The sequence below is a fragment of the Camelina sativa genome, chromosome 4, assembly GCF_030686135.1.
Source record: "Camelina sativa cultivar CO46 ecotype springtype chromosome 4, ASM3068613v1".
Classification (NCBI taxonomy): Eukaryota; Viridiplantae; Streptophyta; class Magnoliopsida; order Brassicales; family Brassicaceae; genus Camelina; species Camelina sativa.
In genome coordinates, this window is record NC_141883.1 from 22026384 (window position 1) to 22050848 (window position 24465).

The 24465-nt window shown below is 37.7% G+C and overlaps 7 protein-coding genes and 1 pseudogene across 11 annotated transcripts; 5 read left to right on the top strand and 3 right to left on the bottom strand.

Annotated features, from left to right (window-relative positions):
- The first annotated feature begins 1316 nt into the window (after positions 1-1316).
- LOC104780976 (protein S-acyltransferase 10) lies at positions 1317-3988 on the top strand. 2 transcript variants are annotated; one of them, XM_010505531.3, is made up of 11 exons: positions 1317-1656; positions 1771-1885; positions 1986-2060; positions 2157-2228; positions 2537-2668; positions 2751-2784; positions 2900-3009; positions 3119-3202; positions 3309-3392; positions 3497-3562; positions 3657-3988. In XM_010505531.3, the coding sequence occupies exons 1-11, from the start codon at positions 1572-1574 to the stop codon at positions 3820-3822; spliced, it is 1023 nt and encodes a 340-aa protein (XP_010503833.1). In that variant the 5' UTR covers positions 1317-1571; the 3' UTR covers positions 3823-3988. The 2 variants fall into 2 exon arrangements, with proteins under 2 accessions (XP_010503833.1, XP_010503834.1); XM_010505532.3 differs by having other exon boundaries at positions 2552-2668.
- LOC104784007 (uncharacterized) lies at positions 3888-4879 on the bottom strand. The gene has a single exon (XM_010509090.3). The coding sequence runs from the start codon at positions 4791-4793 to the stop codon at positions 3960-3962; it is 834 nt and encodes a 277-aa protein (XP_010507392.2). The 5' UTR covers positions 4794-4879; the 3' UTR covers positions 3888-3959.
- Positions 4880-7271: 2392 nt separating this feature from the next.
- On the bottom strand, positions 7272-8196 carry LOC104784009 (uncharacterized; annotated as a pseudogene). Its single transcript, XR_015596176.1, has one exon. The product of XR_015596176.1 is annotated as an uncharacterized LOC104784009 (transcript).
- Positions 8197-10217: 2021 nt separating this feature from the next.
- On the top strand, positions 10218-11881 carry LOC104780978 (protein STRICTOSIDINE SYNTHASE-LIKE 4). Its single transcript, XM_010505533.3, has 4 exons — positions 10218-10733; positions 10814-11124; positions 11212-11335; positions 11434-11881. The coding sequence occupies exons 1-4, from the start codon at positions 10335-10337 to the stop codon at positions 11710-11712; spliced, it is 1113 nt and encodes a 370-aa protein (XP_010503835.2). The 5' UTR covers positions 10218-10334; the 3' UTR covers positions 11713-11881.
- A 112-nt stretch (positions 11882-11993) lies between these two features.
- On the top strand, positions 11994-13757 carry LOC104780979 (protein STRICTOSIDINE SYNTHASE-LIKE 6). Of its 2 annotated transcripts, none has more exons than XM_010505534.3 (4): positions 11994-12536; positions 12611-12921; positions 13013-13136; positions 13367-13757. In XM_010505534.3, the coding sequence occupies exons 1-4, from the start codon at positions 12135-12137 to the stop codon at positions 13646-13648; spliced, it is 1119 nt and encodes a 372-aa protein (XP_010503836.1). In that variant the 5' UTR covers positions 11994-12134; the 3' UTR covers positions 13649-13757. The 2 variants fall into 2 exon arrangements, with proteins under 2 accessions (XP_010503836.1, XP_087366645.1); XM_087510519.1 differs by having other exon boundaries at positions 12082-12507.
- A 28-nt stretch (positions 13758-13785) lies between these two features.
- Positions 13786-15539, top strand: LOC104780980 (protein STRICTOSIDINE SYNTHASE-LIKE 7). The gene is made up of 4 exons (XM_010505535.3): positions 13786-14376; positions 14462-14772; positions 14856-14979; positions 15077-15539. Exons 1-4 carry the CDS (start codon positions 13978-13980, stop codon positions 15356-15358), a joined length of 1116 nt encoding a protein of 371 aa, XP_010503837.1. The 5' UTR covers positions 13786-13977; the 3' UTR covers positions 15359-15539.
- A 29-nt stretch (positions 15540-15568) lies between these two features.
- LOC104711689 (phosphoinositide phosphatase SAC7) lies at positions 15569-20347 on the top strand. The gene is made up of 21 exons (XM_087510518.1): positions 15569-15918; positions 16018-16163; positions 16256-16339; positions 16494-16621; positions 16725-16816; positions 16999-17056; positions 17181-17237; positions 17344-17377; positions 17470-17550; positions 17903-18009; positions 18179-18265; positions 18338-18415; positions 18505-18575; positions 18659-18757; positions 18856-18955; positions 19038-19146; positions 19242-19314; positions 19402-19495; positions 19646-19738; positions 19823-19889; positions 19973-20347. The coding sequence occupies exons 2-21, from the start codon at positions 16019-16021 to the stop codon at positions 20107-20109; spliced, it is 1794 nt and encodes a 597-aa protein (XP_087366644.1). The 5' UTR covers positions 15569-15918; position 16018; the 3' UTR covers positions 20110-20347.
- Positions 20348-20937: 590 nt separating this feature from the next.
- Positions 20938-22705, bottom strand: LOC104780982 (putative protein phosphatase 2C 47). 2 transcript variants are annotated; one of them, XM_087510521.1, is made up of 4 exons: positions 22490-22705; positions 22199-22361; positions 22012-22025; positions 20938-21933 (listed from the first exon to the last, which is right to left on the bottom strand). In XM_087510521.1, exons 1-4 carry the CDS (start codon positions 22637-22639, stop codon positions 21172-21174), a joined length of 1089 nt encoding a protein of 362 aa, XP_087366647.1. In that variant the 5' UTR covers positions 22640-22705; the 3' UTR covers positions 20938-21171. The 2 variants fall into 2 exon arrangements, with proteins under 2 accessions (XP_087366647.1, XP_087366648.1); XM_087510522.1 differs by having other exon boundaries at positions 22486-22678.
- Positions 22706-24465: the final 1760 nt, after the last annotated feature.

Genomic DNA, 24465 nt, shown 5'->3' on the forward strand with positions numbered 1-24465 from the left:
AAACATAAGTATCTAAGCATAACGGAGAGTGTTTACAGATTTATATGCAGAAGATACAGACTTATAACTCACCTGTTGTGCCAATCATGTCGTCCACCATTACACTCTCTTGCAGCAAAACGTTTAGTCTTGATTTTCCCAAGCTCCAGATCAAAATAGCAATAAATCTCCTGTATCATCATCATAAAAAAACTACATCCAATGAACATACGACAATATTACAAATCATATTCATCCTAATCGTTTCAAAATCAAGCATACTATCCTTTAAAATTGAGAGAGAATCAAGCTCAAAAGATCTAATTTTGCCCAAACAATGACTTGAAATCAAAATAGATCTTACATATCTATTAGTGGACGTACGATATAATAAGAAGCAATTAGGAAGAAAAAAAAGGAAGAGAGAGTGTCGATATTTTTACGTACTGCTTTGCTGCCTTTGCTTTCTCCTTGGTGAAGCTCAATCCCAGAACATCATCGTCCACTCTTCTGCTAAAAGCGAGAGAGGCGACAGAGAAAAGAAGTTTCGGGGTTAGGGTTTTGTTTCTTACAGTATTTTAATATTGACAGAGTAATGGACGGCTAAGATTAAAAAGATTCAAAATATACGGTCAGGATTAAAAAAAAATTAGGCAATGAACGACTGAGATTATAACATAAAACCGGGTTAGATTACCGGGTTTATATGATCCGCGTGTTTATCCGTTTTTGTGAGAGATAAATAACGTTTTTGTCCTTTCTAAAAAATACTAAAATGGTCATAACTACAATGGCATTTCATTTTAATTTTTTACAAAACAAAGGTTTATTGGTTAACATGTTTTTGGATTAATAGTAGGGATGGCCATCCCACCCTACTACAACTATACCGACAATACATCATACTCTTCTGACAATGTTCTTTGATCATCACTTTATCTAATTAAATTTAGACTTTGAGAATGTAATTACGCATCGATTGCTCATTATTATGCTAAGTTTGGGTCTTTTGACCCGCCGATAAGCGCAGTTATGGTTTCATCCAGCCTCTTGTTGAGTGTTGACTCTGATAAACCATAAGTGGACATATATCCCAAAATCTTCAAACATACCAAGTCCATTACACCTTTTTATTAGTAATGGTGAGTTGTGAAATCTTTCTTAGTTAAGTTTTGAAATTTTGAAAGAAACAAAAAAAAAAGTAACTCTTTATGAAAAAAAAACTTAACAAACACTATTAGGCCCGAGATAATTATTGGGCCTAAGTTTACAAAAAGGCCCAACTAAAGACTGTCACTTCCTTCCCTACTTCTGTCATCTCCTTGCCACTAAACAGTAATTAAATTAGTCATTAGGCAAATAATATGTGCAATTAAATTAGTCTCCCCTCTCTCTCTCTCTATCTCTCTCTCTATCGCTTCTTCATAAAACTATCTTCTTCAAAGATTGCATTTTTTTTTTTTTTTTTTTTGAAGATCTTCTTTTTGGCTTCTTCTTGAGCGATTTCTAATTTCACTGTCTCTTCTCTCCATTTCCGCCCACAAATGTTTGCTTGAGAGAGATAGAGAGAGACAAAAAGGAGAGTCAAAACGATGGGCGTATGTTGCCCATTCCTTCAACCGTGGGATCGAGCTCGGGACCAATTCTTCATCAACCTTCCTTGTCTCTCCGATCCTGGTTTACCCCAATTCCCTCTCTCTCTTTTGTTTTAACGATCCGTGTTTCTGATTTCAGTAAACTAATTTTGTTTTTTTTTTTTATTTGCTTCTTCCATCTAACCAACCACACCAGTTCGAAGATCTTCTCTGCTTCTGAAATTGGCACTAGTGTTGCTCCACCTCGTCTTTATCGCCTTTCTCTTCTTTTTCGATGCAGAGTTTCTCGAGAAAACTAAGCGAGATCCATGGTTTTTATCTCCTTCCTTCCTTCTTCTTCAATCACTCCAAAACATTCTTCTTCTATTTAGAGAGCTTAATTGTTTTATTATCTTCTTTTACTCTAAACAGGTACATGGCTTCTTATTTCTTGCTGTTTTCTGCAACGCTTCTGCAGTATTTTGTAACTTCTGGCTCTTCACCTGGGTACATATATATATATCGAACTTCTGCCTAAATGTGTTCCATTTTTGATTCTGCAACTGAAATTTTTTGACTTTCTTTTTTGTTTTGTCTTTTTAGGTATGTTGTTGATGCAATGAGGGATGTTTGCGAGACTAGTGCAATGTACAGAAACCCACCTACCACCTCAATGTAAGACTTGTTATTTTGTTCTTGTCCTCCACATGCTCTTTTTTGAATTTTGATGGAACAAGTGTGATAGACACTGGGATTGTCTGTATATAAAAGGAGAGTGATGATAAAGTAAGTAAAGGGTCTTTTGACCATTTGGTTAGTAGTGGGGAGCCTTTTTGCTAGGGGTTCTTGTTTTTGATTCTGATTCTGAAATATAAGAAATGCAGTTTCGTTACTTGATTCTTATCAAAAAAGTGATGGAATTGAATTCTACTTTAACTGTGTCTCACTGTTGTGTTTATACTTTTATTATTATTTAAGCGAAGACAACATGCTTCCAGAATAAGTGAGAGCTTAGTAGTTACTGTGGAAGGAGGATCAGCCTCAAGTGTCAGAAGGCCTCCAACGCCTTGGGGGAAGTTAGTTGTGGACTTGTACCCTCCAGGAACCTCCATAAGGTACATATATAAACTTAAAACTTATAACTAATAACAATTAGTAGAAAGGAGTGAACTAAATTGTTTCGTTTATAACTTGCAGAAATTTGACATGCGGCTATTGTCATGTGGAGCAGGTAACATTTGAACCTTGTATGATTTAGTTGGCCACTGTAGTTGTATTGTTTTCTACCTCTATGTTCAAGTTTCCCTTCCCTTAATCTTTTGCTCAAAACATGTAATGCTTTGCAGCCTCCACGAACCAAACACTGTCATGATTGTGATCGATGTGTTCTTCAGTTTGATCATCACTGTGTTTGGTTAGGAACATGTATAGGCCAGAAAAACCATTGTAAATTCTGGTAAGCCTGCAAAAGCTGAACCATTACTGTTACATTGTCCAATAACTAGCATAGTTGTGCATCCGAATTTTGGTTTTTAGACCCCGTAAATGCGTTTCTATGATACCAGGTGGTACATCTGTGAAGAGACAACTCTATGCGTCTGGACGCTCATCATGTACGTTGACTACCTGAGTAATGTAGCAAAACCTTGGTATGATACTTCTTCATCTCCCTTCCGTGTTTTGTCCAATTTCTTCTCAGGCCCTTTGGCCGCTCCAACTCATTAAAACATGAATTTTAAATGGAAATGTGAACAGGTGGAAGAATGCGATTATCATACTGCTGCTTGTCATATTGTCGATCTCCTTGATTTTTGTGATGCTTTTATTGATTTTTCACAGGTGGGTGTACACATTTTGTGTGGTACTTTTCACAATCTCATATCTTTCTGTTTTTTTATTTGTCTAACTGCTTCTGTTTCTATTTCAAAACTGATTTCTTGCAGCTACTTAATTCTGACAAATCAAAGCACCTATGAACTTGTGAGACGAAGACGTATTCCATACATGAGGTATTAAATTTTAAATAAAACGAGAACATTTGGTTCTTCTAGTTACTTTAGGGATCGGTTTGTTTGCCTGATACTAAAGCTGTTGGTTATTCAGGAATATTCCGGAACGAGTGCATCCTTTTAGCAAAGGAATTCGGAGGAACGTATACAACATCTGTTGCGGAAACCATAATCTAGACTCACTTCCTACTGCGTTTGAACTCGAGGATAGATCAAGACCTTATACTTGCATCGATATGTTGAAATGTCGCTGCTGCTAAGTTTTTTTTATATATATAGTTTTATACAGTACAATTACCTCCATTGTTTCAGTGTCCAAAATCTATGTAAGGTAACATGTTTCCTTTAAAATTTGGATGATGTTGTATACATACATGGAATCCAATTAATGAGTTAATTATAAATGCAAAGAGAGTATATTCAATAGTGAAACTCTAGCTTGGATCATACGTCTGTACAATCTTTCAAGGGACTCCTCCAGATCTTCAACCGCAACATATACGTTGTCCAAGTTGGTCATCATAGACTTGATCCGATCCTTCTTTATCTCTTCTGCCAAGCTGAATCTTCGCAGCTCTTCGTCCATCATCTGAAATTCGTTTCTGTGTCCAGTCCTAACTTGACCACTTGTACTAGCAACGTTCTTGATCACCAGTTTGGTGACCAAGGCCCATTTGGAAGGCCTGGGATTTGGTACAGCTGTAGATAAGGACATCAAGACTGTCCTAAAGGAATGACATGTTTGGGAACAAACTTGTTGGAGCAGTGTGATCAAGGGATGAGCGGACTCCGTGGAGGTAAGGCCGGTTTGTTTGAGCACCAAGAGTAGCTTAGCAATATCCTTATGAACAGATTTCCTAGAGCGGATAAAGGCTTTGACGTGGCAGCGTATGGTAGAATCTCCACTGTGTCTCTTCCGCCTGAAAGCAGAACGGAGGTCGCGGAGGCCATCCTTGATACGGCAAGTGATGTCTCTTAGCTTGGAACACAAATCAAGGTGTAAAAGGGAGAGATCAAGAAGGTTGGTGAAGAAAGAGTGATGAGGGAGTAGTAGTGAAGAAGGTGAGTCGTTGAAGAGATGAGAGACAGAGTCGTAGAGATGTGAGAGAAGCGAGAGGCTATTGTTATTATCTGCAGGAAGCTTATTGAGGAGTTGCAGAATCTGGTTAAGACCATGTGGGTGTATCCGAGCTGGTAAGCTACAAGACCGGATGTGGTAAGAAGTAGCCATTGATGATGGGATTTTTTTTTTTTTTTTTTGAGATGGAGAGAGAGCTTTAGCTAGATAGAAGTTGAATATATATATAGGGGAAGATGTGTAGAAAGGTCAAATGAAATAGGATTAAGGGTTGTTAAAGTAAAAGCTACGTGAAGGGGATAATGTTCCTTTGTTCCATCAAAGCCCACTTCGTGTTCTTTTTTATGCCTTACTCTCACTTAATTTATGATCTTGACAGAGATGTCATTAGAGTTCGCTCAATATGTACCTAATGTGCTAATTTCATGTCTTTGTATATATTTAGAACTATTTTTTATTCTTTGTTGAAGGAACAAGTAACAAGTAATGTGATGTGCACCCACTTAGATCTTTGATTAGGCGAGAAGAATCAAAACTAAGATCTTTTGTCATGCACCTCCTCAACTTTGGGCATTCGTAAACACCGTCATGCATGGATATGGTGATTTTTTCTAATTACTTAATTAGTGAGCAAATCTTCTCTCTTATTTGTGTGATCAAAGGAAGATATAACACATCATCTAAACACCAAATAATTTTACATTGAAAATGATTGATGAAAAGATGGTGGTTGGATAATACTAAATATGGGACCGTGTGCACGAGTGTCTTGTTGAAAACTTCCAGAGGAAACGATATCAATATATACACAAATTAATAATCAAATCACAATCAAGCACCGCTTTCCTTTTCTTAACTAATCTGAATTCATGAACTTGACTTGTCTCTATCAAAGTACAGCCTGCAACTATACATCTCTCATCTCTAATTAGATTTACATATTCCAAATATCTCTACTCTTGTAAAATATCTAGCTACTACTCCTAACTATTAGGCTTTACATAATAATATCTCCCGTGTCTTGGATATGTAACTTTTCTCTTTTCTTGGATATGCAACTTTATTTGGTCTACAAGAAGATATTTCATTTGAGATATTTTGTTCGATGCCATGCAATCAAGTTGTTGGTTTCTACGTGTATAACGAATTAAACTCCATGCACACTAGCCAACTAACTTTTTTCCCTTGTTTTACATATTCAACCACTATAATAACCAAGAAATATGTAGAATAAGTTGACACTAAGGTAGCATCGAGCGACGTTTTAAAAACCGACAACCCTAAGTTTAGGTATTGCGAGTTAAACGTCGATAGACAAGAAAAAAGTTGGGCCATGTGAAGTCACGTTACTCTTGGATGGACCCTTCATTTACATAAAAATAGCAAAACTATTAGCATTACACTTATTTCTCATAATTGTTTTGTTTGGGGTTTTGTCATTTTGTGTAATTATTGTGCCACCCAATTGCCATAATTAGTGAGCCAATGCCCCCATCACCTCACCTCTCTATTGCCTTCTCTCTCTCTACTGTCGCTTCCTTTCTTCTTCAGTTCTTCTCCAACTTCAATAAAATATCAACAATATGATATCATGATATTATGATAGAAAATTAAAGAGGTATGAAGAAGCCAAATGCTTTTGTTTCATGCCCCCATGTTTTTTTTGTTTGTTTATTATTATGCTCCATGTTTTCTCTTATGTATTTGGGTGATACAAAAGAAAGACCAAACTTTTGATATATATATGCCCATTCTTTTCTTAGTAAGAAAGATGAGTAAAAGCCATGATTCCAACTATAATATAATAGTGTACCTCCAGTTGATACTAAATGCCGTTTAAGAAACTTTTATTTAACATTTTCAATTTATTCCTACAAATTCAAGATCTTGATTAGGGAAAAATATATATAATATACTAATATAAGATAAATACATACTATTAATTAATCTTAAAATGACATCTATAATGAGACATAAAATATAATTTTGTATAGAAATGTGTTAGTTGTTTATATTTATTACTAGTGTTTATATTGTTTATAACTTATACATGCATCTTATTACTATTAGTGAAAACAATATTGCCAACCAGGTTGCAAAAAAAAGATTTATTTATGGTTTTTGTTATAAAAACTTTTCAAAATTTTCTAGATTTATTATTGGCTTTATGATTACTTAGAAGAAGAGTACAATATAAAATTGGAATGGGGTCGGCCTCGTAGCAGCCTTGTACAGTTGCCTGTATCGCTGTGTGGGGACAAGAAGAATCAAAGATCCACTCCTCTCTCTTTTTAAAAAAAAATCATTAACAAATGAAGGGGTTAACTAAATCACTAGCCCATCCGTAATTAAAGATCTTGATCGTGTTTATGACGACTTTATCATCATTGGTTGTATCAAAACTCAATTATTAAAAAAATAATGTGCACGGGGGAGGATACTTCTACGCCAATGGTAGACTGACGCATCATCAATATTTTCTCATAACATGTAAGTGTACGGACACAAATCTAACAAAGTTCTTATCGTACCTTCCTTAACTTTGTTCTGTTGAGTTTCTTAAGCATTGAAAAGTGTCTGATTTTTGTAGCTATATGATTTGCTGATTTACAATTACAAAGGATCCATTAATTTCTTCATTATAAGAATCTGTATGTATTACTATTTGTGTATTGTGTACAATTAGAGACTAGCTAACTAAACTATGAGTGTGTTGTAAGAATGTTAAGCAAATAAACTCTATATTGGACAAGTGACTTGAAAAGAGAATCAAGTGCAGCTTCAAGTCCTTCTGTTCTCTCTTCTAATCTCTCTAACATCTTCTTCATTTCCTTGGAGTTATCCCCATCTGAACGTAGAATCACATCCATGTTATGCAACTCGCTCATCACTGACGATGATGATCGATGATGACCACCACCGATCAGCTTGGAGACGAATTTGAGAGAACATGTCTTTGACTTCATGGCGGATGTAGTAGACAGAAACATGAAAAGAGAGCGGAAGATGGAGACAGCGAGCTCGGTGGTCTCAGAGCCTTCCAACTTCTTGAGGCCAAGAAGAAGCTTGCTAGTCTCTTTCTTGGTCTTTTTCCTGAAGGCAAAGTACTCTTTGACCTGGACTTCCATGGATTTGTCTTTTCTCCTGAGTGCAGATTGAAGGCTAAGGAGATGCTCTCTGAGTGTAAGGATTAGGTTTCTCACTGCATCGCAAGAGTCTAGTAACGTGGCTGACACGTCAAGAGAACGTTCAGCTTGAGCTGTGGGAAGAGAGTGATTGAGTTGGTGAAGGGAATGGTAAAGCTCAGAGAGGTTAAGCAATGAGACTTGAAGAGATTGAGAATCAGATGAGTTTTGGAAGAGATGAATTTGAGTGAGAGCAGCTTGAAACTTAGCAGAAGGATGGTGAATTCTTGATGGAAGACTTATAGATCTAATAGGCATTTGGAGTTTGGTTTCAGGAAATGCCATGTTTCTTGATTCTTCTGCTGAAGAAAACGAAAGATGAGAAGTTTGGTATATATATGAATGCGAGTGAGGGCATGTGCGTTAAACATGGGATATTATATTTGTTAAATATATACAGTGACTGTTTCGTCAAGCCACGATGCACATGGAGGGTGGTGAAGGAAGCTTTCAATGCTCTGTTTTATGCTCTGTTTTGAACGTGAAACAAATTCTAGAGGACCATAGATAGAGCCATAACTAGATGTTGCCTTTGTGATTCCCATTTGGATAGCCGGAGAGAGTGGGCTTTGTCAGATGGAAGAGACATGGAAACATTTGTCGCAGAGACCATTTTCAGATTTCAACTCGTTCTTGTTTCATCCAATTGCCAAGTTTTGTCTCTTATTATCTATTCACCATTGGTTCCCGAGACGGTTATTAAGTGGAAAAAGATGTCACAGCACTATAAAAGATACTACTACAAAAAAATATTGTTTTACATTTTCAATGAAATAAATTAAAATGAATTCCAATTTTATTCTTATAAAGTGCGTTTAATTACGTCAAAAATATAGAGAAATTTGCAGAGAGTTACGTTACTTGGAAAACAACATATTTTATTAATATATATTTTTTTTAATGTCGTCTTAATTTGTCTGAAAAAAACAATTATAGAATGACACTTAATTAATTTAAAATCGACAAAAATATTATATTATGAATGATCCTAATCATGATTGTTTATACCACAACTGTACATACTATAATTTAATGATGATTAGAATTTAGGAGGGCGGTTCAATGTTTTATGCCATAATAATGGACGTTTTATTATAAAGTTTTATAAAAATTTGATTGCAAAGGCTGTCACTAGATTCGTGATCAATTGGAAACATTGTAGACTGAGAGGGACAAGATTACGAGTTAAGATAATGGTCTGTCTCCGTTGCCAGAGCTATGCTTATATGATAAATTTGTTTATTTAGGAAAAGAAAGTATCATTGTGGATCGTATGTAAACGATATAATGCAAAATCACGGGACGATGTAATGTACGGGGAAATCTTAAAACTAGTACGTCTCCGACAAGAGATCTGCATGGAATTTGATACATTGAACCTCTCGTCTCAAAGTGTTAATATCACACATCCTTCTCTGTCAAAGCTAGCCGCTCTTTGCGTAAAACTCAACTAAAAAGTATGTATCCAACAAAATATAGTTATACTCCACGAACTTGTACTATCGAATGGACCACACATACTTTGGTCAGGTCGAGAACTAGAGAGATTTGTAACGTGTTCTTCCATTTTACATGGTGAAGTTACGCTGTTTCTAGTAGAAGTCGTAGAGACCAACAAAGTAGAGGTTCTTGCACGAAATCAAATCGAATTTTTCTTCTCGATGAGAAATGAGGAGAAATGAGGTGAGTGAATAGGATTAGGAACATACCTGTTCATGAGCAATGAATTAAACCGGTCATGCGGGTCTGAAACAATCATGAAGAAGATGAATATGTAGCAACATCATCAAAATTCATTGAACTTTTAGCATATCTATCTAATCAGGTAATTTATACAATACAACTAGACCTACTTTAATGTTGATTATAAAACTTAAGAGGGAGTGCTGTTCCATGTTTTGTCCCCTCATTCACTAAAGACGTCTTATTAATTATAAGTTTTTTTAAAAAACGATTGAGTGCTTCAACTTCAAGGCTGCCATTGGATTCATAGATCATATGATCAATTGGAAGCATTGTTGAGGGAGAGAGACAAGATTATAAATCAATATCATGGCTTGTCCCCGTTTATAGAAAAATGTTATGGCTGTATATAAAACTTGTTTATTTAGAAAAAAAAAGTAGATCATGTACGGGTAATTTTTATTATTGTACGTTTCAGACAAAAGATCTTCCTAAAATTTGATACATTGAACCTCATCTCAACGTCAATATCTCCACCACATCAAAAAAAAAAAAAAAAAAAAACTACTCATTCAGAAAATGGGTTTGATAATGTAGGCCCAAATATGACTCTTTGTTTTAACGGTCAAGAGAAACGGGTCCATACAATCAATATTGGGCCAATAGTTAAAGCCCATAGATTAGACTAATCGAGCGGTGGGTATTAGTTACGTAACAATAACATACACTACTATCAATGAAAGGTGTTCTTGATTCTTGAACCACTTCAAGATTTCAGTGTTCATTGTTTTTTTTTTTGTCCACAAACAAACCCAATCCATCTACAATGCTTGTGTTCTTCTCCACTCGTTTTCTCTTCTTCTCCATCTTCGTCCCCTTCCTCATCTCCATCGTTCTCTACCAACTCGACTCATTCGACCCGGTTCATTTTCCCGCTGACTCACTCATCTCCTCTGCTACCTCAATCCCGCCGCTTATAAACGACAGATTTCTCACCGGAGCTGAGTTTATCGGCGTTGGTCTTCTCAATAGCCCTGAAGATATCGCTTACCATAAGGACTCTAATCTCATCTACACTGGTTGTGTAGATGGATGGGTGAAACGAGTCAGTATCCACGACTCGGTTAATGACTCTGTTGTTGAGGATTGGGTCAATACAGGAGGTAGACCGCTCGGTATTGCTTTCGGACTCCACGGTGAAGTCATTGTCGCAGACGCAAACAAGGTTTTGGGGATAGTTAATAAACTGAAATCGAATTTTTGAAAAACTCGAAAACTCAGGTGAGTTTGTTTGTGTGTGTTTAGGGATTGTTGAACATAAGTGATGACGGGAAGAAGACTGAACTGTTGACGGATGAAGCGGAAGGAGTTGGATTTAAGCTGACGGATGCAGTCGTCGTTGCAGATAACGGAGTTTTGTATTTCACTGATGCTACTTATAAGTACAATATCCATCAGTTTATCTTTGATTTCTTGGAAGGCAAACCACATGGACGTCTCATGAGCTTTGACCCTACCACACGTGTTACACGTGTCCTCGTCAAAGACCTCTACTTTGCTAATGGCGTATCTTTGTCTCCTGATCAAACTCATCTCGTCTTTTGCGAAACCATCACGTATGTGCGTTGAATTCTCTAAGGTTCGGACTTAAAAAATCAATTGGGAATGAGTTGATTGATTTATCGATATCTCTGTTTATATAGGAGAAGATGTAGCAAGTATTACATAAATGAGGAGCGTGTGGAGGTATTCATTCAAGGCTTACCAGGTTATCCAGATAACATCCGGTATGACGGAGATGGACATTACTGGATTGCATTGATTTCGGTAATTTTATACAAATTTCGAAATCTTTTCTTTAAAGTTTTCTTTTGTTTGTTTGTTTTGTATCATCTTGTTTTTGATCAATGTGTTTGTGAAAACAGCAAGTAACAACACCGTGGAAGCTCTCGATGAAATACCCTTTCTTAAGGAAACTCATATACATAGCAGCTAAGTATGGCGTGGAACTACTGTCTATAAAGAACGCAAGCGTTATGCAGGTGGATTTGAATGGGAATCCCATTGCATTGTACAATGATCACCCATTCTCTCACATAACAAGCGGAGTCAAGATTGGAAACCATCTCTATTGTGGGAATCTTTTGCATTCCTACATTACTAGACTCGATCTCTTGAAATACCCTGCACAAAAGAAGCTATGATGAGCCTGTACATCATGTTTATAAGGGAATAAGGAACTACTTTTTAGGAGTATTCACATGTCACAAAATGTAAGCTCATTGTCGTCTCTCTCTCAAAGATATTATTAGTAGCCTGAAACAATGTATACCAAAAAAAAAAAAAAAGAAAAAAAATTCTACACATTAAAAACCGGGCCGGATGATATAGGCCCAAATATATTAGTTAAAGCCTACGAGATTTCAAATGGTTAACGTAAACGGACCGTACTAACCTACTACGGAACAAAGTAGTCAACGATTTCAGATTTCTCACCAACGATTTTGATCAGTCATCATCAAATCAATCAAACGTATTTGATATTTCTATAATTAACTACTCCAAAATTTGGTGTCTTCTTCTTAACCATTTTTGTCAACAAACCCAATCCAATTGCAATTTGCAAATGCCTGCTGTAATATTCTCCTCTCGGTTTCTCTTCTTCACCGTCACCCTCCCTTTGCTCGTTTCCATCGCTCTTTACCGACTCGACACCTTTGACCCAGCTCACCATCCCGCTGACTCACTAGTCTACTCTACTGCTTCAATCCCGCCGCTTATCAACGACAGATTTCTCACCGGAGCTGAGTTTATCGGCGTCGGTCTCCTCAACAGCCCCGAAGATATCGCATACCATGAAGACTCTGGTCTCATCTATACTGGCTGTGTTGATGGATGGGTGAAACGAGTCAAAGTCTCCGAGTCGGTTAATGACTCTGTCGTTGAGGATTGGGTTAACACCGGAGGTAGACCGCTCGGTCTCGCTTTCGGAATCCACGGTGAAGTCATCGTCGCAGACGCTTACAAGGTTTTTTTTTTTCGTTTTTTTCGAAATCGGATTTTGAAAAGTCTCAAATCGTGGATTTGATTTTGTATGTAAAGGGACTGTTGAATATTAGCGGTGACGGGAAGAAGACGGAACTGTTAACGGAAGAAGCCGACGGCGTTAGGTTTAAGCTGACGGATGCAGTCGCCGTTTCAGATAACGGCGTTTTGTATTTCACAGATGGTTCTTATAAGTACAGTGTCCATCAGTTTATTTTTGATATCTTGGAAGGTAAACCACATGGACGTCTCATGAGCTTTGACCCCACCACACGTCTCACACGTGTGCTACTCAGTGACCTTTACTTCGCTAACGGTGTCTCTATGTCTCCTGATCAGACCCATCTCGTCTTCTGTGAAACCCCCATGTCTCTCTCTCTCTTTGTCTAGTACATCTCTATCTTTGTGCAGTAACTGAATCCTCATGATCTCAAGTTTTTTTGTTGTTGTTGTTAACAGAAGAAGATGCAGTAAGTACTACATTAATGGAGGGCGTGTGGAGGTGTTCATTCAAGGCTTACCAGGTTATCCAGATAACATTCGGTACGACTATGATGGGCATTACTGGATTGCAATGCCTTCGGTATGTGTGTCAATTGAATTCCTTTTTTTTTATTAGACTCAGTTAATTGAGTTTTGGTTTAGGTGATATGTCTTGGTCATATTTGGTATATGTGTGTGTACTTTCTCATTTGTCTTTGGTTTTGGGAATTGTATATAACCATCATTAGACCAGAGAGGGCTATAATAACCAACTAAATATATGATGATTATGTATCATCTTTTGTTGATCACTGTTGTTATACCCTGCAGGGAGTAACAACGCTGTGGAAGCTTGCGATGAAATACCCGTTCTTGAGGAAAATCACAGCCATAGTGGCCAAGTACGGATACGAACCTATGTTCATGGAGAATGCAGGCGTTATGAAGGTGGATTTGGTTGGGAATCCTATCGCGTACTACCATGATCAGACACTCTCTCACATAACCACCGGTGTCAAGATTGGGAACTATCTCTATTGTGGAAGTCTCTTGCATCCACACATCACCCGACTCGATCTCTTGAAATATCCCGCACAGAACAAGAAGCTTTGAAACCACAAAGGAACTGTAACATTCACTGTCACAAAATGTAAACCATACAACCTTTTAGGCCTGTAATGAATATAGTTTAAAAAGCCCACGAGGTTTCCACTTTCCACTATAGAATGGTTTAGTAGTTTACCAAACACAACTAACAAGGATGATTATTGTTGAGTCAACAATGATCTGCGATCTCATCATCGTCAAACCAAGGTGTTTTTAATTGTTTTTTTTTTTTTTTTTTTTAATTATAATAATCTTCATCATCAATCACACTACAAATTTTGGCGTGTTCATCATTATTGTTCCACACAAACCCCAAAACCTGTGTCTCTACAACAATGCCTGTCTTTTTCTCCTCTCGTTTTCTCTTCTTCTCCATCATCGTCCCCTTATTTATCTCCATCGCTCTGTACAAACTCGACACGTTCGACCCAGCTCCGGTTACTTCAGATGCATTCACTTCCTCTACTACTTCACTCCCGCCTCTTCTCAACGAAAAATTCCGAACCGGAGCTGAGTTCATCGGCGTCGATGTTCTCCATAAACCCGAAGATATCGCCTACCATAAAGACTCTGGTCTAATCTATACCGGCTGCGTAGATGGATGGGTGAAACGAGTCAAGGTCGCCGACTCAGTTAACGACTCGGTCATAGAGAACTGGGTCAACACTGGTAGTAGACCCCTCGGACTCGCTTTCGGACTCCACGGTGAAGTCATTGTAGCAGACGCCTACAAGGTTTCGGATCTTTGATTTTATTACAAAGCCTAATCTTAAAATCTCAAATCTTAGGTTTGACTTTTTTTGTTTGTTTGTTGTGTAGGGACTGTTGAACATAAGCGGTGACGGGAAGAAGACGGAACTGTTAACGGACGAAGCGGAAGGGTTGAGATTTAACTTGACGGATGCAGTCGTCGTTGCGGATAACGGCGTTTTGTATTTCACAGATGCGTCTTCCAAATACAATCTCCATCAACTAAATCTTGAGATGTTCGAAATGAGACCTTATGGTCGGCTCTTGAGCTATGATCCCACCACACGTGTCACACGTGTTCTTCTCAGAGACCTTTACTTTGCTAATGGCATCACCATTTCTCCTGATCAGACTCATATCATCTTCTGTGAAACTCCCTTGTATGTGCATAATTATCTAATCAGTTTAACATTTCATTTTTATTGGCAATGAGTTGATTTTTATTGGTATGCGCGTTATATAGGAAAAAATGTAGCAAGTATTACATAGATGAGGAGCGTGTGGAAGTATTCATTGAAGATTTACCAGGTTATGTAGATAACATCCGTTACGATGGAGAAGGACACTACTGGATTGCAATACCTACGGTAACAACTATACAAATCCTTTCTCTTATATATATATATATAACTTAATAGATTGATAGGAGCTGTTGTATGATATTGATTTGGATTGTTGTTGTAGGGAGTAACAACGTTGTGGAATATTTCGTTGAAGTACCCGTTCTTAAGGAAACTAGCAGCTATGATGGCTAAGTACGGTGTGGACGTTATGTTTATGGTGGATGCAGGGGTTATGCAGGTTGATTTGGATGGTAATCCCATCGCATACTACCATGATCCTACACTCTCTCACATTGCTACTTGTGACAAGATTGGGAAATATCTATATTGTGGGAGTCTCATGCATTCCCACATGCTCCGAGTTGATATCCAGAAATATCCTGCACAGAAGAAGCAGCTTTGAAGCATCTAGTTTTTTTTTTACAAATAAGGAAATATTCCATATTAGGATGAGTGTACATTGTCACAATATGTAAACTCATGGTCCTTGAGAGAATTAATGTCTTTTAATGTTTTTTTTTGTCTCTCTCTCATAGATGTGTATGACATTGATTCCAAGAGTGTGATTGTGACTTGCATTGATTTTTCTCTTTTCTTAAGATGATTTGTGGCTAAATTAAAATTGATCAGAAGATTATTGTTAAGAAGAGACTTAGTGAGAAATGAATCCGAGTCTAATTAAGTAACAACAGTCTGTGAAATAGTATCATAATAAGTGGTAGGAAGTAGGAATCGAACCGAGGACCTGTGTAGAAATCTAGCTGGCTTGGAAAGGTACATGTGATGTGGTCGCGCACTAATAAGGAGGATTCAGGGAGTCATCAAGACTTGATCCAACGATTAAACGCTAAAAATCATTTGCACGTTCTACGCAAACTCCATAATTTTCAATTTCCTTCTTCGTCGCAATTTTTGCTGACGTTTCTCGGCGAAGCTTCAGATCTCCCTTTTCCCCAAGCTCAGGTGATCTTTTCATTCATCTTCGATTCGTTTTCTGTTAGAAGTTCTCTTCTCCTTAGCTTTTCCCCTACACGATTTAAGATTTTCCTGTTTAATTTGTAGTATGGAGGTAGCTGATTCTCGGAACAAATTACATTCTCGGCTACGTTTATGGGAATTTCCCGATCAGTATGTTATCGAGCCAGCTGATGGTTCAGGCGCTCAATGTTTGGATATTAGTCGTCTCGATGCTTCCATGAAGCTCATCGGTTGGTTTTTAAATTCTTGATTCGTTTTTTTTTTTTTTTTTTTTTTTTTTGGGTGCTTTTACTGGCAATGGTTGATGATGTCTTATCCTCAGATCAAGTTCCAGAATGCAATTCCGTGCGTGTCCCTAAAATCCATGCCATATATGGTGTGGTTGGGATGTTGAAGCTCCTTGCAGGTTAGAAACAATTATCATGTTGAAACGATTCTGTATACAGATAGACTTTGTGTATGCTTAGGGTGTTTCTGGTTAATTTCAATTTTAGATCTGAAACATATCTATCCGAGAGCGTTTTTATTTATTTATTAGATTGCATATTCTTTCACTTCAGGATCATACTTGGTGGTTGTAACCGAGAGTGAACGTGTTGGCTCGTTTCTTGGCCATCCTATATTCAAAATTACAACCCTTAAGGTTCTTCCTTGTGATCATTCACTTAAAAACTCGCCTGAAGAACAGGTAAAACCATTTGCGCCTGTTTTGTTGTTGTTGAATATGTATTAGTATTATAGTATGTAATGATGGATATCAAAATCTCAAAGCATTGTATCAATTCCGGCAGAAAAAGATGGAGACTGAGTTCTCCAAGCTGCTAAGTGTCGCGGAAAAGACAACTGGTCTCTATTTCTCATATGAAGTTAACTTAACACTGAGGTAATCAGCTCATTTCCTTCTTCCTTATGATGTTTTTGTGGTTACACATTGATGTTGAAACTTACAGATGTTGTACTTCTGCACTAAGGCATGCTGCACAAACCAGTTTTATCTAAAAATATCTGACATTACTCTAAAAATAGCTTTCCTTTTAAGTTTGATATTTATTTTTGCGATTTCAGCTCACAACGCTTGCATGATTTGGGTGTTGAGTCTAAGTCACTTCCTCTGTGGAGACAGGTGACCAATATAGCTCCTTTTGTGAAAATTATCAAACTTTGGAAGCATTAGTTAGTCTTTACTTGCTGCATGTCCGTGGCAGAACTGAAAATAACTTCTACTGGTGTTGCGTTCTTTTTGACAGGCTGAGCCGAGGTTTCTTTGGAACAATTACATGCTGGAAGTATTAATCGATAATAAGGTGTGTATGAGTGTATCCCTGAGGTTCTTTAAATTTATCACATCCCCTTGTTTTCCTACTTGCAGAATATCTTACCCTTGTTTCATTTGTTGTCTTAAATTTGCAGCTTGATCAGTTCTTGCTTCCAATAATTCAAGGGAATATCCTTTTTTCACTCCCTTTTTCAACAATATCCCTTGTTTTCATGGTTACATTTTATTATAAAATGAATTTTTCCTTAACCTGTAATCACGCTTTAATAGTTTTGAAACTGCCATTGGACGAGATATTGTTGATGTTACTCTGATTGCAAGGAGATGCACTAGGAGAAACGGTACATATCTCTATGTGCTATTTTTACTCTTTATACTTTGATTGCAAATTGTTTGATAGGTTTTATTATTCTGACATGTAGCGTGAATGTGTAAGTAGGTTGCTGGGACTTCAGTTATTTGTTTTACTACTAGGACCTTTTTACCAGAATTAAGCAAAAAACCTAGATATTGACAGAACTTGCTGGGACTTGTTATGAGAATAGGAAAGTGCGATGGTTGGCACCTTAACATCAGTTTAGACTTATTTCTATTAGATAGATAGGAGACATATATGTCCTTGTCTGCAGGAAAGTTAGATGATGGGTATTGTGTTGTGACTGTTTCACCCTCTTATCTTGGATCATTTACAAGGTACGCGTATGTGGCGAAGAGGAGCTGATCTTGATGGCTATGTTGCTAATTTTGTGGAGACTGAGCAAATTGTACAGATGAATGGATATTCGTCATCATTTGTTCAGGTGGTTTTTACATGCTTGCATATTCTATTTTCCCTTGTGCTTCAAATCTTTGGTCATTTTGTAGATACATTATTCACATACTTTTTTGCATATAATTATCCCCCGAGATTGAGTTATCCACGAGCCCACGATTGAATTCGTAATGTTATTTCAACCCCTATATATGCAGGTCAGGGGATCCATACCTTTTATGTGGGAGCAAATTGTAGATCTGACTTACAAGCCGAAATTTGAGATTGTCCAACCTGAAGAAGCTGTAAGTACTAATTAACTAACCACTTGCTCTTTGGGTACTTTAAATAACTTGTATTGGGTGCTTCTCTTGCAGACACGGATAGCTGAGCGGCACTTTTTGGACCTAAGGAAAAAATATGGATCAGTTTTGGCAGTTGATCTTGTTAATAAGGTACAGTTATGTGACTGTGTGGTACAGGTCATATTTGTGCATTGCATAAATCTACTTTAACTTTTATTCCTTAATATTTCTCTAATCAGCATGGTGGCGAGGGGCGCTTAAGCGAGAAGTATGCTAGTGTTATGCAACACATAACTGGGGATGATATAAGGTAGTCGATCTGTTCCTCTAATGTGCTTTTAGAAAGTTTGCTTATTGTCTTCAACTCATTAAAGAGGGTGCCTTATCTTGTAGATATCTGCACTTCGATTTCCATAAAATCTGTGGGCATATTCATTTTGAGCGCTTATCAATTCTGTATGAGCAGATCGAGGGGTTTCTCGAACAAAATGGGTATGACTTTCTTGGACATTTCTAGTTAATTAATCTTGAAATCTGAGTAAGTATAAATAAAAAATGGAATGTCATTTTGAGTTACCTGAATTACACAGGTACTTTCTGTTGAATGAAAAGGGTGATAAAATGAAGGAGCAGCTTGGTGTTGTCCGATCAAACTGCATAGACTGCTTAGACCGTACAAATGTCACCCAGGTTAGTCATAATACTATGCTGCTGCTCCTCTGATCTCATTAACATTTGCTCATCCATGCTGCATACTTCCTGCCAAGTGCAGAGCATGATAGGTCGAAAGATGCTAGAACTTCAACTCAAAAGGATCGGTGTTTTTGGTGCTGAAGAAACCATAAGCTCACATCTGAATTTTGATGAACGCTATAAAATATGTCAGTCTCCTATCTTTGTAGGAAATCTGATATTGCACTACTTAGATGTAAAGTTTGAATTTATACGTGTTGCTTATGTGCTTTTCGCCTTTCAGTATGGGCTAATCATGGTGATGAAATCAGCATTCAGTACTCTGGTACTCCTGCACTTAAAGGAGATTTCGTCAGGTACTTTTGCGATATGTTTAATCTAGGAGTGTTTTTTAGATGTACTCTACATGCCATCTAATGTGTCTCTAACCGGCTCAATACTAGGTATGGACATCGGACTGCCCATGGTGTCGTTAAAGATGGTTGGAGCTCCCTTGTACGCTATTACCTGAATAACTTTGCTGATGGAACTAAGCAGGTCAGTGGCTTTTCATTCTCAGCAACGAAACTTGTATCATCTAATTATGTTCAGTTGTATACCTAGAACTGTGTGCTACTACTTGTTGTATCACTTACCCCTGTAACTGGAATGTGTCCTGACTCTAGTTAATATGGCTGTGTGCAACAGGATGCGATTGATCTCCTGCAAGGGCACTATATAGTTGCTGTGAGCCGAGACATGGCACCTGTGCCTCAAAAGGGAGGCCTTGAGGCTGTAGCTGTAAGCGTTCATCAATGAACTATTTTTCACTTTCTTAGCACACAAAGAATTCTAGTCTTATAACGAAGTAATTTCATTTCTCAGAACTTCCCAGTGGCATTGTTCGTGGTTCTGATCAGTTTCTGGTTTGCAACAATGTCTCTGAAACAAGGTAAGTACTGTATGATCTTTCTTTTGCTGAATAGTTAGATTTTCTGTCAAACTTAATCTTAAACTGTGTAAATTTCTGAGCAGTTGGGAGTGATTATAAGCATAAGCACTTGTTCTTCTCATTGCTGTGGACGGGGATTTGTGTGGGCATAACTGCACTAGTGAGGGCCAATGGTCGGATCTTCTGCAACCGGCCTCGTCTGCACAAGCCCAGATCCTGATTTATTTTCTTCACTGGGGTGACCATTGTGATCACATGGAGCTCAAGTCGGAGCCAAAAGTTTTCTCTTTTTGTTATTTCATTGTATTAAAGTTGGACCTTGTGACGCCAGCTAGAGGCAATTGTCTCAGGTGGATAGCCCTTAAGATTTAACACTCCCACAACAACCATCAATTACTCGATACAGTTACACATGCTTCTTCATATTCGTTCTTTCTATGATTCATCGTTCCGAAAAATGGTTTTCCAAAGACTCCAAAATTCAAATTGGCGTGTAGGAATTAGAGCAAGAGAAGGAACAAGCAAATCTATCTTGTAAATAATGGGCTGATTATTCGTCAAAGAGTGGTTAGAGCACGAATATAACATCCAAGTTCCCCGCCAAACCTCAGCTCCCTATTTTCAAATTTTGTTCATTTTGAGTTTCTGTATCGCAATGAGAGCGGATGCCGGATGCTAGCTTACCTCTGTTGATCACTTGATCGTCTGATCCTTAAGTGACTTGTCTTCTTCGACCGTGCTCTGTCTCATTGCAGAAATTATCATGCTGCTTGATAGACCAAGCCACCAAGGGCAGAAGAGTCATGCATATTATAGGTAGTTTCTGCCGTTTCCTATGCGCATCTTTGGATATTTTCTGCGTTTGTTTCTAAGAGATTTAGGTACTGCATTGTTGCTTGATCATATTTTGATATTTGGTTAGCTAGAGGAAGGAAAGTGGGAAAGAACACAAGGATCCAAACAAACCAAAGAGGCCTCATCAGTAGTTCAGGTAGCAATTTCAATGAAGCAAATCCAGGCAATAACCATATCCGAATGTTTTGCTTCATTTGTTAAATTATGAACCAAATATGAATCATTTAAATATGGTAAGATCTACAGTATAAAAAATGGGTCAAATTCCTTACAAAAAGAATAATGGAATCAATCAAAACTTGGAAAAACCAGAGAAAAAAAAAGCACACAACCTCTAATCTCTGACGTTTCCTATCAAAAGAGGAAACAAAAAAAAAGAATAAAGCAACTCTCTTCTTACCTTTTCTCTCAACTTGCTCAGTTTCCTTCACAACTCGTTCAAAACGCCTTTGAGGAGATCCAATCCCTCTGCAGAGATGCTCCTCCTCTTATGCGACTTAGGGATCTCAATCCGAGGAGGCGGTTCCAGAGAGAAACAGACAACCACTACAGTAAGATTATCACAGCTGTTGCGTTGAAGTGCCTCCTTGACCTGAGCTTGAGAGGATTTCTCAGGATCATTATGCTGCATCAGCTCCCTCCTAACCATTGTCACAGCACACTGGCTGCTCATCACATCCCAGAGTCCATCACATCCCATTATAAGAAACTCATCCTCCTCAGTCAGCACAATCTCCTCCAGCTCAGGCTCACAGCTAAGCGGACAGAGTGAACCTTTAGCTCCCTTAATGTGCCAATCTCCTAAAGCTCGAGCCACAGAGAGCTGCCCGTTAAGATAACCATCATAGATAACACCACCAAGCTTCTCAATACGTAGCCGCTCAGAAGTACAGTTGGGCTTGTGGTCCTTTGATAGCTCAATAGCTCTGCCACGTTTCCCCAACACCGCTCTGGAGTCACCAGCGTTCGCAATCAACATGGTCTTGTCCAAGATGAGAGCAGTGAGTGCAGTGGTACCAGATGATCTATCGAGACAAGAAGCATCAGCTAAAGCATGATCAGTCTTGACGAAAGCACTCCTTGTTGCCTTCTTAGTGCTGGTTGGGAAATGTTTGTCTTCCATTACAAGCTTCATAATGTTATCCTTTGTGAATGATGCAGCATCAACACCTCCATGTCCATCAAACACCTTCCATATAACACAACCAAATTTTTTTAAAACAGAGCATATTTTTGGACTTTGATAAAACAGATCTTTTATATATACCCCATAGAAAGCTCCAGTGGATTAGATCTTTTAATTGTCGGTTCGGTTCGGTTCGGTTTCGGTTAGTTTGGATATAGATTTTTACTAACCATTCGGGTATTTGAAGAATTTCGGTTCGGTTCGGTTTAGTTTTTTTCGGTTCAGTTTCGGTCGGTTATTTGGTTATCGGTTATTTTGCCCAGCCCTACAGTGGATGATCCGAAATGCTCTGTAAGATCATCCACACAAATGAATTCATCTTCCATAGATTGCTTCGGTCCTTTATCAGACCAGCTTCCAGATCTGAACACAGGCTGGAACGTTGAGTTTACTCCTTCAGGAGATTTTGCACCAAATCTCTCATCTCCCTCCTGGGAACAATCATTAATTTTGACAATGTAAGATCACATGAGATCCGATTTCCAAAAGATTCACGTCTGATCTTAGCTACATTATCTTTATAATAAAAAAAAAAAAGCAAAGAAGAGAATGAACCAACGGAATCGATCAACCAAGCAGTGCTATTGCAATGGCGCATTGCAGAGATGTTGTTCCTAGGAGGTTTGCCAGAGGAGCTGAGGTTAGCCATTTTGTCATCTGTAACGTCCAAAGTGTTAATCATCGGAGAAACTTCAGTAACCGGTGCCATTTTTCTCCAGATTCCGATCAAAGGCTTTCTTTTTTTGTCAAAATCAAAATCAAAATCATCTCTTTTTTTTATAAATAGTAGCTATAGCTTTTTTTTTTATTGTTTTGTTTCCTTCTTCCTCCTCCTTATTTTACTCGCCAGTTAGCTCTCTGTCTGCCACGTGTGCTTTCAATTCCAATTTTTTAATATTTTAAAATTGAATTATTTTTTTTATTAGTTTCTTTCATATTCTTCCGTCTCCTTCATCTGCATTCCAACACAGAGCAGTAGGGCTGGGCAAAATAACCGATAACCAAATAACCGACCGAAACCGAACCGAAAAAAACTAAACCGAACCGAACCGAAATTCTTCAAATACCCGAATGGTTAGTAAGAATCTATATCCAAACTAACCGAAACCGAACCGAACCGAACCGAACCGACAATTAAATGGTTAACCGAAATATCCGAAAACCTAGAAGATATCAAATATTATATACTTAATATTATGCAAAACTATAAAATAAACTTAAAATATAAATTATTTCTAGATTCAAAACAATTAAATATTTTAAATAATCAATATATGTAAATGTTATTATTTTGAATTTACAAAGTTAAATACTATTTTGTAAAATTGAATCAATATTTTTCCCTTTTTTGTATTTTTGTTATTGTATATTTGGTTAATTTTGGTTATATTCGGTTAGTTTTGGTTATATTTGGTTTATTTGGTTAATGTTAATATAATTTATGTTAGTTATGGTTATTTATTTAAATAACCAAACCGAAACCGAACCGAAAGAAACCGAACCGAACTAAACCGAAATTTCATAAATATCCAAATGGTTACTATATTACTATATCCAAAATAACCGAAACCGAATACAACCGAACCGAAACCGAATGGTTAACCGAATGCCCAGGCCTACAGAGCAGTGTACTGTGTTGCTTTGAGCGAAAGATGGAGGCTTTCGTCTGGGTCTTACTCTCTCAAGCGAACCCATTTCTTCTTTGTGTCATCGGCATTGGAAAGTGGTGGAGTTTTGACCAGTTAATTGGTCCAGAACCCTAATGGCACTCTTCTATCTCGGTCTCTCTTTACATTGCTTCTCCGATTTTTGTTTGTTTATTTCTAATTTACAGAGGATTACAACATTTTTTTGTGAATTTGGGTCATTATCCTAGTACAATTAGCCATTAAACTATTGCAAAACTCGCCTTTTTAGGGTTATTAGATAGCAAAAGGTGTAGACTTTAAAGAACAAATTAAAAACAAAAAAAAGGTATTGACTTTAAAGGTTTGTTTATGGCGCACAACTCGATTGCGTTAAAGCTGAGATTTTCATCTGAGTGGTCTTTTTGGTATTTGAAGGAGCTTCCGACTTTGATTTGGAAAGATGAATTGATGGTTCAACTGAGACAGAAGGATATCATTGAGTGAGAATCTGTGAACACGGTCTCCACTTTGCACTTACTACAATGGATGGGCACTCAATTACTTGCTCTACGGTTCACTCACCCTTAATGAGAAAGCGAAAGGTCTAGCATATCTCTTCTCTCAACATTCCCATTCATTCTTTCAGTTCTGGTCATTTTAGTGACTCCATAACTTGACCTTCCTTTCTTTTGACGTTGTGAAACAGAAATCTATTCTAATTGAGAAGATGAAAGGTGGTTTCTGCATATGCTCATCATCTCCGAGGCAGTTCCTTTACAAGGACTCACCACAAATGTCTCCAGACCTCAAGTTGTGAACATCGGCTCGGTTTACACATTCAGTTCCACGTCGGTAAAGTTGTCAAAGTTGCTATGGATGCTGCTTTTGGAGGTGGAAATGCCTACCC